The 19,102-nt window shown below is 34.2% G+C and overlaps 1 protein-coding gene across 1 annotated transcript in view; it reads right to left on the bottom strand.

Annotated features, from left to right (window-relative positions):
• NECTIN3 (nectin cell adhesion molecule 3) overlaps positions 1–19,102 on the bottom strand; it is a 135,367-nt gene that overhangs the window by 49,980 nt on the left and 66,285 nt on the right. The window contains exons 6-7 of the mRNA XM_023623805.2: positions 14,525–14,663; positions 12,110–12,194 (exon numbers count right to left, since the gene is read on the bottom strand). Of these exons, the coding sequence (XP_023479573.2) occupies positions 12,110–12,194; positions 14,525–14,663 (224 nt within the window). The remainder of the gene's footprint in view (positions 1–12,109; positions 12,195–14,524; positions 14,664–19,102) is intronic.

Consider the following 19,102-nt stretch of genomic DNA (forward strand, 5'->3'; position numbering starts at 1 on the left):
TGGGAGGAAAATGAGGCCATCGGTAATAATTAACAAAAGCAGCTTATCTAAAAATATTATTGGAAAATGGCAGTAAAGTGTTGGAAATATGAGTTTTGAGAAAAAATAATGGAATCCACAGAACTATAAACAGCAGTAGGGTGAACAGCTTCAAGAAAGCCTTAAATGAAATATGGCATGATTGGTAACTGAAATTAAGATACCTGGAGGACATATCTCTACGTCTAGAACTTGATAACAAGTAGGACCATCATATGTTTCTAAAACCACACAGTTTGATAACATTTGAGCTCTAGTCACAAAACAGTTTTCCATTTTTTATCTCCTTATTTTATAACATAAAGGAATGAGAATATATGATTCATCTTACTAAACTTTCTGTACCACAAATTTGGATACCAAGGAGCAATGTACATACTATTTGTGCTAGAATCAAAACAAAAATTTCATACGCACTTATAAAACGTTTATATGGTCATCATAAGTTTGTCCAACAAGTAAGAACACAAAAGAATGGCAGCTTGCAGAAAAAAATGGCCTTTTAAACACTGGAAAAGATGCTGAAACTCACTAATAATGAGATTGCACAATATATATATATACTGTTTTTAACCAATCATCCTACCAATAATCAAGTGGAATACATATGCTGTTGGTGAGGATGTGGAGAAAAAAGGACTTTCAAGCATTACTCATAGGAGTGCAAAAATTACAATATTGATATAGGACAATTTAACAACATCTATCAAAAGTATAATCACATTTACTATTTGTTGTAGCAAGATCAAGTAAAGAGGTTGAAAGAGTAATCAAAAACATCCCAAAAAATAAAAGTCCAGGACCAGACAGCTTCCCTGGTGAATTCTACCAAACATTCAGAGAATTTAATACCTGTCCTTCTCAAACTATTAAAAAAAATTAGGGAAGACAGAACACTTCCTAACACATTCTACAAGGCCAAGATCACCCTGATACCAAAGCCTGACAAGGACAACCCCAAAAAGCAGGCCAACATCGCTGATGAACAAATGTGCAAAAATCCTCAACAAAATATTGGCAACCCGAATACAACAATACATCAAAAAGATCATACACAATGATCAAGTGGGATTTATACCAGGGACACAGGGATGGTTCCACATCTGCAAATCAATCAATGTTGTACACCACATTAGCAAATGAGGAGTAAAAGCGACATGATCATCTCAACAGATGAGAGAAAGCATTTGACAAGATCTAAAGGCCATTTATGATAAAAACTCTTAACAAAAAGGGGATAGAAGGAAATTACCTCAACATGATAGAGCCCACATATGACAAACCCACAGCCAACATCATACTCAATGGCCAAAAACTGAAGGCCATCCCTCTGACAACAGGAACAAGACAAGGATGCCCACTACCACCACTCATATTCAACATAGTCTGGAGGTTTTGGCCAGAGCAATCAGGCAAGAACAAGGAATAAAAAGAATCACAGTGGGAAATGAAGAAGTGAAACTCTTTCTGTTTGAAGATGACATGAGCTTATATATAGAAAACCCTAAAGAATCCATCAGAAAACTATTAGAAGTAATCAACATCTACAGTAAAGTTGCAGGGTACAAAATCAACTTACAAAAATCAGTTGCATTTCTATACTCTAATAACTAACAGAAAGAGAACTCAAGAATACAATCCCATTTACAATCACAACAAAAAGAACAACAAAAAGAATAAAATATCTGGGAATAAATTTAACCAAGGAGGTGAAAGTCTTATACAATTAAAATTATACAACATCATTCAGAGAAATCGATGACAACATAAAGAAATGGAAAGATATTCCATGTACGTGGATCAGAAGAATAAACATAGTTAAAACATCCATACTACTCAAAGCAATCTACAGATTCAATGCAATCCCAATCAGAATCCCAGTGACATTCTTCACAGAAACAACCAAGAATCCTAAAATTCATATGGGGCAACAGAAGACCCCGAATAGCTAAAGCAATCCTGAGAAAAAAAGAACAAAGTTGGAGGCATCACAATCCCTGACTTTAAAATGTATTACAAAGCTACAGTAATCAAAACAGCATGGTACTGGTACAAAAACAGGCACACAGATCAATGGAACACAACTGAAAGCACAGAAATAAAACAACACATTTATGGATAGCTAATCTTTGACAAAGGTGCTAAGAACATACAACGGAGAAAAGACAGTCTCTTCAATAAATGGTGCTGGGAAAACTGGAGAGTCACATGCAAAAGCCACTATCTTATGCCACACACAAAAATAAACTCAAAATGATCAGACTTGAAGGTAAGACCTGAAATCATAAAACTTCTGGAAGAAAATATAGGTAGTACACTCTTTGACATCCATCTTAAAAGGATCTTTTCAAATAGGATGTCTTCTCAGATAAGGGAAACAAAGGAAAAAAGAAACAAATGGGACTTTATTGGACTAAGGAGCTTCTGCAAGGCAAATGAAACCAGAATTGGAACAAAAAGAGAAGCCAACAATTGGGAGAAAAGTATTTGCAAATCATACAGCCAACAAGGGGTTAATCTCCATAATATACGAAGAACTCACACAACTGAACAACAAAAGACCAAACAGCCTGATCAAAAAATGGGCAGAGGATATGAACAGACACTTCTCTAAAGATGATATACAGATGGCCAAAAGGCACATGGAAAGATGTTCAACATCATTAATCATCAGGGAAACGCAAATCAAAACTACACTAAGATATCATCTTACACCCATTAAAATGGCTATAATCACTAAGACAAAAAATAACAAAAGTTGGAGAGGTGGAAAAAAGGGAACCCCCATAACTGCTGGGAATGCAAACTGGTACAGCCACCATGGAAAACAGTATGGAGACTCCTCAAAAAACTAAAAACAGAAATACCATATGACCCAGCTATCCTACTACTGGGTATCTATCCAAAGAACTTGAAATCAACAATTCAAAGTGAGTTATGCACCCTTATGTTCATTGCAGCATTATTCACAATAGCCAAGACATGGAAGCAACCCAAGTGCCCATCGACCAATCATTGGATAAAGAAGATGTAGTATATAAATATACAAAATTGTCCCATTAGCAACAACATGGATGGAAGTGGAGGGTATTATGTTAAGCGAAATAAGCCAGACAAAGACAAATACCATATGATTTCACTCATATGTGGAAGAGAAACAAACACATGGACAAAGAGAATAGTTCAGTGGTTACGGGGGAAGGTGGCTGGAGGGTGGGCACAGGGGTTGAAGGGGAGTGCTTATACTATGACAGACAACTAATAATGTACAACTGAAATTTCCCAATGTTGTAAACTACTATGAACTCAATAAAAAAAATTTATCTGGCAGATGATACTTTCAAGATACAAAGTACTATATACACAAAGCTATTAACTGCAGCATTATTGGTTTATTAAAATGTTTTGACATTACAAACTATGTAATATATAGTTACAAACTATGCAGTGTATAGTATACACATTCGAATCCTATGTAGATATAAGAAAGAATGAGAATGCTCTGCATCCTAATAAAGATCTCCAGTATATCCTAGGAGGAAATGGCAAGATATATAACAGTGCATATATGCTACCTTTTGTATAAGAAAATATAAAATGTGTGTGTGTGTGTGTGTTTCCTTGTCTATGCTTAAATAAACCATATTAAGACAAACAAGAAATCTATAAAAGTGGTTTTCTGTAGGAGGTGGTGGAGGTAGGGTAAATAGGAATGGAAATGGAAGTGAGACTTTAGAAATTACTTTTATATTGCTTTGTATGCATCACCTACTTAAAAAAATATGTAGAAACACTCTTCCTCCACAACACTCTACCATTAACACTTGCAAAAATTTATTAAAGGATGGTAATTATATGATACTGAATTATTGGGGGGGGGGAAATCATAATTTTTCCAGACAGTAAATTCTGCTGAAGTACTGCCATAGCCAGTATGGCTGATTAAACATTCCAGTCCAATAATTCAGGTTTTCAACAGATCTATATTTTCCTATACTAAAAGGCCAGTGACAGAGGGCAGAAAAACCACTGCAGAAAAGTCAGAAACTACAGAAAAATACAACATAATATTCACCGAGAACTCTAATACACAGATAAGCATTGCTAACATTTTGGAATATTTCTATAGAGTCTCTTGTTCTCTGTTCTTTTTCATACTTGATATATTGGTATCTGATACACTGATATTAGATATACTGACGTTAAATATACTGAAACACAGCCTCTGGGATAGATATTCTAGAATAAGAAATGCAGAAATTTTAACAGACTGCAGACTAAAGAGAATATAAAGAAGGGCTTGATTCTTTCACTTATTCATTCAATAAACCTTTATCAGGTGCCTACAATATGCCAAGCACTGTGCTGTTCACTGGGACTACAAAACTAAGTAAGGCGACACGACCCCTGCCTTCACACTGCTTATGGTCTACAGCAGAGGTTCTCAAATTTGGGGCCTCAGCACTCCTTCATACTTTTAAATTTTGAGGACCCAAAGTACTTTTATTTATGTGGGTAATAGCTATCTATATTTATCATATTAAACATTAAAATTAAGGAATTTATAAATAATTAATTCATTTAAAAAGAGTAATAAATCCATAATATGGTAATATAAATAGCATCTTTTAAATGAAAACAATAACCATGTTTTCCAAATAAACATTAGTGACAAGAGTGGCCTTATATTGCTTTGTTTTACATTTTGCAAATATTTTTAATAGCTGAGTCAAAAAAAGAAAGCTTGACTTTCATATCTACTACAGCATTCAATCTGTTGAAATATGTTTTTTGGTTGAAATATATGAAGAAAAAATGGCCTCATATAGACACACAGCTGGAAAAGGGAGGAATATATCAATTGTCTTTTCAGATAATCAGGAAAACTCTCCTTTGATACTACATCCAAACTGGACAAGTGGCAGTTTCTTAAGGTTAGTTGCTACATGAAATCTGAAAACATATCAATAAACTTTTCATATTTGTTATGTGAAAATCCACACATCTATCTTGTAGTTTGAATGGATATTTACTCATGAGCGATTTTGTAACAGCATGCACTGGTCACGTGGAAATTACTGGTTCGCTAAGTTATGCAGATCTTCCAAACACTGGCACTTTTCTTTCATTATTCAATATAAAAAACATCATATTCATTAATTTCTCCACCAATGTCAATCTCATGATGGCAGAGGCCAGTTTTATAAAAATTAGAATTTTTACTTGGAACTTCAAATTTTTTCATTGGCAACAAATACTATCAGTTGTTTGCTTTGAGTGACAGGTTCATTTCATTGATTTTTGAGAAAACGTCTGCAAAATACTCAAGCCTGAATGACCACATTTTGTTAGCCATTCTTTTAAGTAAAAATGGTATCTGCTCAAAAAATCAGCTAGTTCAGCTTGGAATTCGGTCATATAAGCACTCTTTGCATATATCCCATTTTATCACACAGAATATTAATACACACACATATTTACATATATTTAAAACAAATGTTTTAAAATCATGAAAATTGATCTATGTATTCCAACATCTGAAATACTGTTCATAAAACATTTTCAAGGTTGCTAAAAATTAAAAATTTACCAAAAGTCATCTGACAGATGTGATACTGCTTCTGCAAATGTGGATATCAAGGGGAAAAAAAATCCCATCATTTTTCAAGAGACAACAAAACTTCGAATAATATGATATGTCAGCATTGCAAAAATAACTTCAAAAGCCACATTTCCTATGATATTGCTGCTTGACTAAAATTCCTGTTATGATCTTCAGTAGAGTCAAGTAACAGTATCTTTTTCAAGGAATCTACTAGACCTGACTTTCCAAGAATAAATGCTGTTTTAGGCTGAAACACTGGTATTCTAAAAGATTTACATTTATGTCCAGATTTTCTCATATCAGAAATCAAACTGTATTCATTACATATTTTTTCCTGAAAATGTTCTCTATATCATTTTAGTTGGTTTGGTAAATATTTTTTCACATTAGAGTATATAACTCCTCCAATACAAGGCTAAAAATAGCTTACTCATAGAGTAAGTTGTCCAAAATTTTAATACAAAGAAACTTTATATCAGTGTTGAATATTGCATGTGGATTTGAAGCTGAATGAGATAAAGAAGCCCCCTACAGCTGTCAGCATTTAGCACTCTGCTGGAGGTCCCAATCATTGCAAAAAAAATTTAAAAATCACAATAAACAAGGAATGAAAAAGATAACTGTTGTCATTTGCAGCAAGTAGATTATGTATATAGAAAATTCAAGAAAACAAACTGAAAAACTATTGGAATGAGTAAGAAATTTGAGAAAAGAAGCTAGATACAAGATCATATTAAAAAGCTACAGCATTTCAATATGCTAATAATAGCCCATTAGAAAAAGCCATGGGGGTAGCATGGGGAGAACCCCATTGAAAATTAAAATACTTAAAATTCTACAATAAATGTAGAAAAAAATGTGGAAAACATACACCAAAAAAAAAAAGAAAAACAAAACACTCTATTCCAGTACATAAAAAAAAGACGAAATAGAGGCTTACCTGGTTTCTGGAGAGGGAAAATTGACATTATAAAGTTGTCATTCTCACTAAATTAATTAGTAAGTTCAATAGGATTTTTATGGAACCTGGGAAGTCAGTTCTAAAGCTGAAAGGGAAAAGAAAAGCCAAGAAAATTTTGGAAACGAAGAGCAGAGGATGAGGGAATTTGCTCCACTGAATATCAAACCATACAAGAAACCTACAGTAATGACGGCACTGGTATCTTGGTTTAGGACAAGAAACAGAGAGCAATGTAACAGAATTAAGAGTTCAGAAATACACCCAATATATATGGGAATTTATTTTGGGATAAAAGTGCTCTCAAATCATGGAGAAAGAATTCAATAGTTTTGGGACAAGTGGTTATTCCACTGGGGGAAAAAATAGTCATTACCTTACATCATAAACAAAAATAAGTTTCAGATTATTTAAAATAAAATCCCATAAAACTATTAGAGTTTTAAATGATTTTTTTAACACTCTAGATTAAGGACAGAGGGGGAATGGGAGGAAGTCGTTATAGACAAGATACAACTTCCAGAAACTATAAGGAAAAAGACACACAGATTTGGATTACATAAAAACTTAAACTTTCAGTATAAGATACTCAATAAAGTTAAAAAATAAGAGATGGTTATAAAAAAAAAGATTACTGTCCGCATCAAATAGCTGCTAAAAAGTTATCAAGTTCAAAGAATAACTGAAAATATAAAAAATGATGTAAATAGGCAGTTTACAGAACTACAAATAGGCAATCATTTCTGAAACGTCATCCAGGAATCTACACAGCTTTTAAATGAGCTATTTTTCCAGTTTTATCAAACAGGCAAAAAAAAGTTCTACTAAACAGTATTAGAGAGGGAAATGGGTTTTAATATGCTATTTTGGGGAATACAAATTGATACAGTTAGTTTGGCCAGCAATATGGCACTTATTTAAATGTAAAAAATGTTCACAGTAATTCTATTTCTTTGCATATATTTTATAAATACATGTGTACTATAAAGTATAGAAAAGTACCCTCATTGCAACAATTATTATAATAGAGAAAATTAGAAACAACCTAGCAAAATCATTAGGTAATTTGTAGTATATCAACACAATAGTATACTATTACAGCCATTAAGAATGAGACAGAGGGGCCGGCTCCATGGCCGAGTGGTTAAGTTCGCGCGCTCCACTGCGGTGGCCTAGGGTTGGGATCCTGGGCACGGACATGGCACCGCTCATCAGGCCACGTTGAGGCGGCGTCCCACATCCCACAACTAGAAGGATCTGCAACTAAGATATACAACTGTGTACAGGCGGAGTTTGGGGAGATAAAGCAGAAAAAAAAAAAGATTGGCAACACTTGTTAGCTCAGGTGCCCAGGTGCCTATCTTAAAAAAAAAAAAAAAAAAGAATGAGATAGAGACACAGCAACACTTGTAAAACTTGAATGTGCATTAAAATTCACCTGGTGAGCTAGTAAAATGCCCACTGTCTCCAACCCCGGAGATTCTGATTCAGTAAACCTGAAATTGTGTTCAAGAATCTTCACTTTAATAATCCATAGGATTTTGATAAAGATGGCAACACTGGCCACTCTGAAAAATATTGGTCTATAACAGAGAGGAAAAAGTAATTTGTAGGACAATATGTATTCTATAAACACATTTATGTTTTTTAAAAATATCTGTAAATGTAAATATGGATGATGTACACATGAAAATAAATTCATGGAAAAAAGTCTGGGAGGACATTTAAACTCCTAACGATGGTGATCTCTGGGGAAGGGAAGGATATATTTGGGGATGGGTGAATGAAAGAGGACTTTCACAGTTAACTCTATGAATTTCTGTAGTATTAGATTTTTTTATACCAAAAATATACTTATGTTATTACCTATATAATGTTAAGAAAATAAAACATAATAAAAAGGTGAAATACATTTCAATGTTACGAGTTAATATTTATTTCCTAAATGAAGACTCACTTTTGTAGGATTATCATCGGTAATATGACAAGCAAATGGTGTCACCAGACATGGACCCTAACCAGCTTCTCTTACTCTGCTCAAAAATCGCTTCTCTTGCCCTGCTTAAAAATCTCACTTTTATGTTTGACCTAATTTTCTCGTCTTCTTGTGAGGTGCAGGTGTTCCTTTATCTAACACCTTGGGGCCTTGAGCTTATGCAGCTTTCAGCTATATTCCAGGAAGAAGCTCTAAGCAACAACTGCCATGGACCCAGCTGCGCTGAACCGGATCAGGCCGACCCAGACCACAGCCACAAGCACTGGCACCTGCACAGATAGGCTGAGAGTTGTACCAAAGTAATCTGCCCTCATTAACACTGTAAATTCCCCTCCTGTGGGAGGAGCAAAGCAGCCATTTTTAGATCATGCAATGTATGTAAAAGCATGATTTCAAACTATGCATGTAAGCCTATGCCCACTTCTATATGCGATGATGAAACGTCCCCTTTGAATATTCATTTCCTACCCCAGATACAGGTACCCACCTCCCCATGCTCGGGGAGCCATAGCTTTGTGAAATTATTTCCTATAGTCTCCATTTTTCTTTGCTGCATGCCACAAATAAAATTTCTGTTTTGTGAGACAACTACTTCTACAGCAGTTTGATTTAACTCCCAAGAAGGGCCCCACGTTTGTTCCAGTAACAGTGGTATTTCTTAATTACTCTTTGCCTCCAGTCAAGACATACCTTTTGATTTCCCTCACACGTATGCAAGCCTCCATGCATCTAACTGAATGGTAATAGTTTCATACCAGGAAACTGCCTCTTCACAATACCTGGCCTCATTTGCTTGACTAATATTTAGAGGGAGAATTCTCAGGGATAAGTTTTGGCACTATTACTATAAAAGCAATGGTTAAGCAAGGTGGACAAACGTAGGTCATGAGGCACTGCTTCTTTCTGTGGTTTCCCAAGGATAGAACACTGATGGGTGGAACAGTAGTTCTGTCTTCCTTTCAGCCACGGTGGCACTTGGGGGCATAGCCTGGCTCACTAGGTCACTAGGCCTGGCTGTGAGGGCTGATGATGACTTCAAGTAGGAATTACCTCGTGAGTTTAAAGTTGACAAGCTCTCTAGTGAACTGGAACATTATGAAGGCATTTACTATTACAACATGTTATCACTGCATGAAACTAATTAGACAGTAATTACACACTTACAGATTTCTTGGTAACCAGTTCTACATATTTTGCATGTTTATATCACAACATTAATCAAAACACAAACAGCCATATATTAACATAAGACATTATAACGCATGAATCTTAACAAATTATCTTACTTACGGATAATGATTTTAGCCTAAATTATTCTTAAAATCTTGATAGAATTAAGAATTATTTCATCTCCAACTCAAGTTCTGACTCTCCTAAGGAAAATGACAGCAACTAGCTGACCCTAACAACATTTTATAGAATCAGTTTTATAGCTAGAAGAGGGAAATAATGATGTGTTTCCCCTGCCTAATTTTACAGATGAGGAAAAAGTCACAATGTTAGTAAATGGTCTCTGACTCCCAAAGTCCAACAATATCTGTTATCCCATTGCAGGGGTTCTCTCGTCAAGGTTCTTTCTAAAATTTCCATTACTTTTCCACATAACTCTTCATTTCCATCTAGGTTTATGCTTTCAATTATGCAATTTACTACAAATTAAATTTACTCTAATCACAACTGAGTAATTTAGTCACATGCTTCAAAATTCCTACCTGCAAAATCGATCCATCGAGGAAGCCGTCTCTGACTCCAACAACACTAAAAATTGCGGTTTGTACCACTGTCAACTCAAATCACTCAAGAAAAATCTTCCTTTTGTGTTTATTTAGCAGTGCCTACATATACAGCAATCATATATTCTCAACTAAAACCCAGGATACCTGATCTGGACCAAATAATTTTTTTCCAATTCATAAGCTTCTATACATATTTAATTTAAAAATATTAAGTAACAACAAGTTATAAAATCAACTGATTTTACAGACAAGAATAAAATTATATGCAATTAGGGTTGTCCTAGAAAATTATTAACAACATTCTAACAAAATTCCCAAAAATGAATCTAGAAATCCTCTGGTTAATTACCAGCTTTGTGGAGGGAGGAAGCCAGCTATCCTTCTGTAGCAACTAACAAGCACTCTAGCTAATTATTTTGTTGACATTTCATACTACTTGTTAAGCTCATTTATTTGCCAAAAGAGATGGTGAGTCTACACTGTTTAGGTGAAAACAAGAGGTTTGAAAAGATTGTACATCTTCACTCCTAAGACACCAAACTTGTGTAAGATGCAAAACTGGTGCCCATTATCAGTGAATGCACATGCCAGAGAATGCTCCTCCCTGCCCGGTGCCCAGGCAGTAGACTGACTATATGCTCAGCTAAGGAACAGAAGTGGAGAACATCTTAACAGATAAATTCCACTGGAGTCTTTCTAGCAAATTAAATTAATTAATTGGTGGGCAAATGATTTGCCTTACTCAAGGTGAAGATATAAGAAATATTTTAGGAGAAACATATTATAGGATATTCCAACAGGTAATAAACCCCAGTACACGGTTGAGCCCCAATAGACTGCATGAGTGATAGAGAAAAAAAATAACAAAAACAAACCAAAAAACAAAAGCTAATAAAAGTATTCAAATATTCTGATGGCTTAAGCTTTCCCAAATAGAGCATATTACTTTAGGTGTAGAACATGAGACAAATGCCTTGAAAACAATACTTTTACATGAATTACTGTGAAATGATTCCAAAAGAAATTTTAAAAGTTATCATAAATCTAATATGGGGTCCAATATTCATACCCAGACTTTTAAACTGGAATATAAATGTTTTGTTGCTAAATAAAGGAATGCTAAAATTTAGACCTTGAGTATACTGAAAAGAAACAAAAATATGTACTCCAGGGAAAAAGAGCTCTTCGTTATACCCTACAAAATAATTCAATTTTTCTACCTTTTATTTTATATAAAAATGCATATTTTACAATGAATCTGTATGTCAATAAAATAATAAGTCTTCAGCCATATGCTTTTAGTAAAAATTTCTACTCCCAGGGCCATTCCCATGGCCTAGTGGTTAAGTTTGGTGCACTCTGCTTCGGCTACCTGGGTTTGGTTCTTAGGCATGGACCTACACTACCTGTTGGTGGACATACTGTGGCAGTGACCCACATAAAAAATAGAGGAAGACTGGCACAGATGTTAGCTCAGGGCAAATATTCCTCAAGCAAAAAGAGGAAGATTGGCAACAGATGGTCATTCAGGGCCAATCTTCCTCAGCAAAAAAATAAAAATTATACTAATAAATACACTGTTGATGTATTGTAGCTACATTAACCATAACTTCCTTTCTTAGCAATCTGTAGACAAAATTTGATCCCCTAAATGTTTCAAAGAAATGATTATATAATATTATGCAATATTTAATGGAAAATGACTAAATAATATACATTGCTTAGTATTTTCTATTTTATTTCATTCTACTTTAGGTATACTCACGAAAATTTACCTGATATAGAAGGTCTTTTTGAGGCAAAGTGGGGGATCGTTCTTCATACATAGCAGGTGGTTTATGTGTGGGTGGAAGGTCGATCCTGCATTAAAAAGGTTAAAAAACGTGACTGCCACATTTAGCAAAAAAGAAAAAAAGGAGGGACAATTAAGGTTCTCAAGTTTTGAGGACATTTTCCTCATACTAATATTTTTATTAGTACATGTTTAATTCAGTTCTTATATTTCCATTAACCTATCATAGATGGAAAAAAAAAAAGTAAATTGATTTTAAAGGTTCCAGTGTTTAGGACCAATCTAAGTGATTCATTTTTAAAGAAGCAAATAAAGTAGAAGAATTTTTTGAAAATTATTAAGCAAGTAAGCTAGCACATACTAATTTACTTCAGTATTGCACATTTTTATATCTAACTGTGCTTATCAACACTTTAAAGACAGTCAAATGTGTAAGGGAAGGCACCTTCCTCCGAAGTGTCATAAAAGCAATTTAAAAGGCTATATCTTAAAAAGATAATGAAAAACGTTTATACTGTATTTTGAAAATACTTCCAAAACTAATTTTCAAAAGCCATGGTCAACTCTCAGACTATTCATCATGCAAATTAAAATTTTCAATCTACAGACTATTATAAATCTTGCCACTTGAAATAAACAGGGACCATTACATCCTTCGGGAACACATTTATTTTTGCCAAAATGACCTAATCTATTAAAAAACACAATATTTTCATATATTTTAAACATTGTTGAGTTACAACAAAAGAATTAAATATAACCTTTAGCTCTCTGCATTTTAGAAAATAATTTTTTATGTATTCTCATACTTTCGAAGATCACATATAACTAACTTTTAGTACTTGTGATTAGTAAATCAAACAGAAATGTTACCTATGTTAAAGGATAAAGAGAATAAAAGCTACAGAGGCCAAAGTAATTACAAATTCTCTGTGGCCTTATAACTTCTCAAGGTGGGCATGAAATAATATTTTAAATGAATAGAATTCAAAGAGTACATAAAATGATTATAGGGATTTCCTAGCCTACTAGTATATTATGTTTTTGAAATTGTAGAAAAACCTGAGATAATTTGAGAACTAAGATGAAGTTAACCACATGCTACTTACTCTTGAAATATTAAAGCACCCTAGTCTTACAGGTATGGCACTGAAAGAGCACTTTACAGTCCTTGTATTTAAAGTAATTATCTCCTTTCATTGAACAAAAATCACAGCAAGTTTATAGCTCCAATGTGCCATAGGTCATTTAGGGGAGAAAACTGAGGCCTATGGCAACGTGACTTGTTTGGGGTCATACCACTCATTTGATGGTGACAGAGCTAAGATAACACTCAGGTGTCTTCAATCCTAAGAGATTAGTGCTGTCACTGTGCCAGATTAGGGAGGCAGAGATCCACATAAAGCATTTACGAAGACAGAAGAAATACATTCTTTGAGAGCCAGCCTTAGTTTCTAACACAAAAACATAAATAACTACACAAGAAATAACGCCATTTGTATTGAACTTCACTGTCCATAAACATTATCTTATTCTGCTCTCATCACAACCATGTGAGGTAAGTAGGAAAAGTACTATTCACATTTCACAGATGAAGCAACAAAGCCGTTGATGGAATTAAGTGAACTGGGAACTTTGGTCTTTTGATTCTATAGTAAAGAGCAATTTCTGCTTTATAATTCTATCTCAATGATTGGGCCAAAAACATTGCTTTCTCTTTAAATAAAAAAGATGCACATTTTGGGGCTGGCCCCGTGGCATAGTGGTTAAGTTCAGTGCACTCCACTTCGGCGGCCGGGTTCATGGGTTTGGATCCTGGGCGCAGACCCACACCACTTGTCAGCCATGGTGCAGTGGCGACCCACATATAAAGTGGTGGCAGACTGGCACAGATATTAACTCAGGGCCAGTCTTCCTCAGAAAAAAAATCACCAAAACCAAAATTCTTCAAGGAAAAAGCTTTAAAACTCGATGTATTTAATAACTCTAAGCAGTTGAAAGTTAAGTTGTATCTATATGTAAGATAGGCATATACAATCTGAAGAAGAGTTAAACTTATAAGATTTTTTATGTCTTTCAACTACTTCATCAAAGACCAGCATTTTTATTCAGAAGGCAGGACAACACGAAGTGTCACTATGTTAGCATTTGGAAAGATGTCTAATATACTGTAGGTGGAAAAGGTGTCTACCATATTTGTCTCCAGTAGCTCCTCGACACCATTTATTTACCTACATGTAGTCTGAGACATTCTGATGAAACCGTGGTCATCTCACAAAGCTCTCACAGTACCTTTACTTCTATCTCCCAGACACTTTACATATGAGTAGCTGTAAAGATGTAAAGACTGATGCATACTAAATATTCATAGCTGAACACAGGCAAAAATGTTACCTACACTTTGTCAAGATAGGATGGCCTCTTTTTTCGAGGAGTCAGCAGCACAGTCACAAAGATAGCAATGATGAAAAGGGCAAGGACAGCTCCAATTACAGCTCCAGCTACGGCTATGGAAGATGTCTGCTTAAATGGAACATCTGTAAAGTAACAAAAATTAGGCTTTTCAAACAATTTTTAGAAGAATTCTTAAATTTGCTACCCTAATTTCTACAATGTGCAAGGACTATTTGACTGAAGTATGCTATCCAACAGCAAGTTCAGAGGACCCCAAATTTGATTCATTACTTTTTGTAGCATTATGTTTAACACCCTTCTTCCTTGTAAGATGTCACCTTAGCACTCCAGCTTTGCTTTTTTTCAAGTTATGAAAAGAATATCCCTAGTCAGATATCAATGAGGGAGTCTATTCTCTATGGGCAAAAATGCCTGGAGGAGAAAAGGAGATAGAGAAAACTATTTTAAGTTCTTACTCTAAAAGGTGATAAGACAAACAAAAAAATTTCAGTATTCTTTAATAGAGTTAACCAACAATATAGACATTTACCATTTTTGTTCTATTAAATATAAAATAAATTATCTTACCGAAACCAAAAACCTTCAAAAAGGGGCAAAAGAGAAAACAAAACATATCCCAGACCAAATCAATATAGTCAAAAGTAACATTGTAAAATTTAAGAGGTTTAAAAATAGTAGTATTAAAACAGTACTTGTTGCAGATAATTTCTCTTAATTCATGCACATTTGATACAAAGCATACTTAAGATAGTGTCTCTACTATAAAATTAAATGGAAATTCTTTGCCTTCTCCTGGCTATAGACACACTATATCATTTCTGAACATCAAATTCTCTTTCCCAGTCTGCCCCACAAATTTTACAAGGATTTTAAACAGATATTTAGCAGTTAGCAATTCTCACAATTCTGAAAAACTGTCACCCTATTTTACGAACCCTCAAATAAGGGAATTGACTAAAATTCTAACTATATATTTTCAAATCTAAGTATATGGATATGACAAAATGATCAACCCTTCTGTGTAAGTATTATTTTGACAATTTCAGCCACATTAAATCCAGTAATTAAATTTTGTGGGGTGACTCAGCAGTTACTAAGTACCTTTAATATACACGATTTTGTTTTGTCTTTCTATCCAATACGAAAGATATAACATTCTATTAAATGAAGACACTGCAGTCCTAAAGCTACATGTTCTTCCCAGTCATTCAATCAGTGAGTATTGGAGAACACAGAGTGAAACAAAGCAAGGTTGGGTAGGAGAGGAACCATCGCCCTTACACCCTTGTTGGGAGAGAATGTTTTTTTGCAACATCTAACGTAGACTCTCCTTTTGGGCCCCCTATTTGGTAACAAAGAACTCAGCTTTCACTTAGATTGACATTCACATATACTCTTAAATAATTGCAATTACTGTTGGGATCCAGACGTGGCAAATTTAAACGAAATTAAAGCACTATCAGTTTTGAAACATGTTTCACCTACTTAGCATCATAATATTTCCATTTAAACACATATTTAGAAATATTCTCCAACTCTTGTTTTTATTAAAATGTGAGTTACATGGTGTTTTAGATTGCTAAAAGAATGTTTTACTTTCTCTCCAATTATAAAAATTTCTTTAGGGGTTGGACCAGTGGTTAGGTTCGTGTGCTCCGATTTGGCAGCCTGGGGTTGGTGGGTTCAGATCCTGGGCACAAACTTACACATTGCTTGTCAAGCCACTCTGTGGCAGCATCCCACATACAAAATGGAAGAGGATTGGCACAGATGTTAGCTCAGCACCAATCTTCCTCAAAAAAAGAAAAAAATTCTTTAGCAAACTAACAATACTGGGTTTATTAATGGGCCATTTTATTGCCTCATTCTAGACTAAAAATCTTATACCAATGAATGGCAAGTAACCCATTTCAATAACCTTTCAAACAGCGAAAGAATCTAAAAATAGTAAAATATACAATTATTTTAAACAATATAATCAGTTCAGTCACTCAGGAGGGTACCCTCATTTGCCAATACACATCTGGTTTATCTTCCTGTTCTTGCTCATTTCTCTAATCGCTACTATCTCCATTTGAATATGTGATAGATGACAAAAAGATTTGCAATTCAAGATAGTCAAATATTACTCTGCTTTTGTAAATGTGAAAAAGAGATCTGGGATGATTTAGGAGTAATCCTTCTATTCTACACTCAGCAGCTACCATTTTTGCCTAAGTGTACAGAATTTAGTGTTCTTCTTTTGATGATAATGACAAAGTTAATGTCATATTTATAGCAATACTTGTGAAATTATTTTTCAAAAACTCAGGTTGCTCTTTGAATTAGCCCAAATTAAGATCCTCAATGTACAAAATCACTATAAATTCTTTATCAAATCTCACACTCCCTCCAAGAAAGCCTTTGATTTAATCTTAGCAATAATATTAAATTTGGTAGTGCTTTGTAAGTAATAAACATAATCACAGGCTTTCAATATAGTAATTCCCAAATCTGAATATATACTATTTTTAATATCCTAAAGTAATTCTGAAGTCTAAACACGTATTTTTAAACATTTAATTATGGTCTACTTTATCCAGCAGACTACCGTTAGCCTTATAATTTCTAGCTCTGGGATTCTATAACTGAGACTTGACTATATATATCCCATAACACTTCCTTCTATCTTAATTTGCGCATATTTATTTCACCTGGCTCCATTCAATCTTTATTCTTATTTATCCTCTCTTTTTTGCACATTTCTCAGTATCAGAAAAGGTTAGAAAGTACTGAAATGAACAACTGGAAGAAAAGTTAGGTATGAATCTATTTACCAATTGGATAATCTATATACAGGCAAATTAATTATGTTAAATACATATAGGGATATATTTCATATTTCCTTTTCTGATTCTTCTAATTTATAAAAAAGAATATACTTAAGAGTATTAATATTCTAAGGGTAGTAACAAGTGATGAACACTAGCACGCAAAGGAAGAGATGAAATTTCCTGCATTCAAGTCAAAGAACTTTGATGAAAATTGAGAATTGAGCCCCAGCATTGCCTTTCCCACATCCCTGTCCACATAAGCTACATAGATTCTATATCCCAATAAAACCACTACAAGGAGAAAAAAGTTAAGTAAGCAAATATATAAAAATTTGGCATTTTTAAATGTTAAGCTAGTTTACTGAGTGAATGACATGAAACAACATCATCACTTAAAGAGATGTTCTACTAAATCTAATTAAATGCTTACAAGCAGAAGAAGACAAAAAGACAAAAGCGTTAAAATATTTAGCTTTAAAGGGTTGGTGTGTGTGTCTCTCAGAAGTACAGCTTCCTGTTATCACAGCAGCTATATTAACCCACATACTTTGGAAACTCACCTTCAAAAACAGAAAAATAGCATTCCTCAATACAATAGTATACTGACCACAATTAAAGGTACCAGGCATAAGTCTCATGTGGAAAATGTTCAAAAACCAGTTACAAATCATACCAAAAAACTCAGTACAGATGTAAGAAATAACTTTCATTACTTTTCAAAAAATATTTGCATGTATAAATATTACAGATGTTAAACTGAATTAAAGTCTTACTCTGATACAAATGAATAAAAAAATATGTGAAAGCTATTCAAACATTTGTTCACCTAATTCATATCTGAAACTGAGGCATGACAATATTTTTAAAAATTAAATACTATTAAATATCCTAAAATACTTGTTTACATCAATTTGCTAAAATCATTCAAAATGGGTGAGTATAGAAATCTACAGTCTCTTTTCACACTTACATTGAAACGAGTTTTAATAATTAATTGAAATGTTAAGTTTCATCCTCTTTTTTCTCTTCATTCCCTTCACCAAAACCTCAGTGATGCCATCACGTGATTCACAGGTTAATGTGACACTCTACAAACTTATCTTCCCACCTTTTATTTGCTCCCATAATACATATCACTGTATTACCAATTTTCCCCATAAATATATCCCATCTTTTATTTTTCAATAGCCCCTTTTAATGCTTATCTTTTCAATATGACAGCTAATTATTTACAACCATCCAAATATTTACCTCATTACTTTTTACTAAAAGTCTTCTGTTTGGGTCAGGTCAGTCTCCTCAGCCTCTCATCCAACAAACGACCAATATTAACCTAACATGTAACAGGCCTTGTGCTAAGGGCTAGGAATGCAGGATGAATTTTACATCGTCCCTGTCATCACAATCAAGAGCCAAATCCCCAAGTGGGGTCACAGAATCCTTAAAAATACATAATTTTCCAATGAAGTATAAGAAGAGATTATCACATCTAAAAAAAGGTGGGGAGAGGGCATTTAATAAAAATAAATGTTGTACTAGTATTAATACATGGATTGGCACTGTCAGCCCCACTTGGTCCATGTGTCAGGTGTTGTCCAGCCACACAGGACACCAACAATATCCTACAAGAAGTGTGGAGTGGGATAGTTCCAGAACGAAATCCAGTAGACAGTTACAAATTCACTTGGTTGTTCCCTCTCAGTACAGTCAGCATCTTGTGACACATTGTGATGTATGAGAGCTCAGCT

This window comes from Equus caballus, chromosome 19 (assembly GCF_041296265.1).
Source record: "Equus caballus isolate H_3958 breed thoroughbred chromosome 19, TB-T2T, whole genome shotgun sequence".
NCBI classification, from domain to species: domain Eukaryota; kingdom Metazoa; phylum Chordata; class Mammalia; order Perissodactyla; family Equidae; genus Equus; species Equus caballus.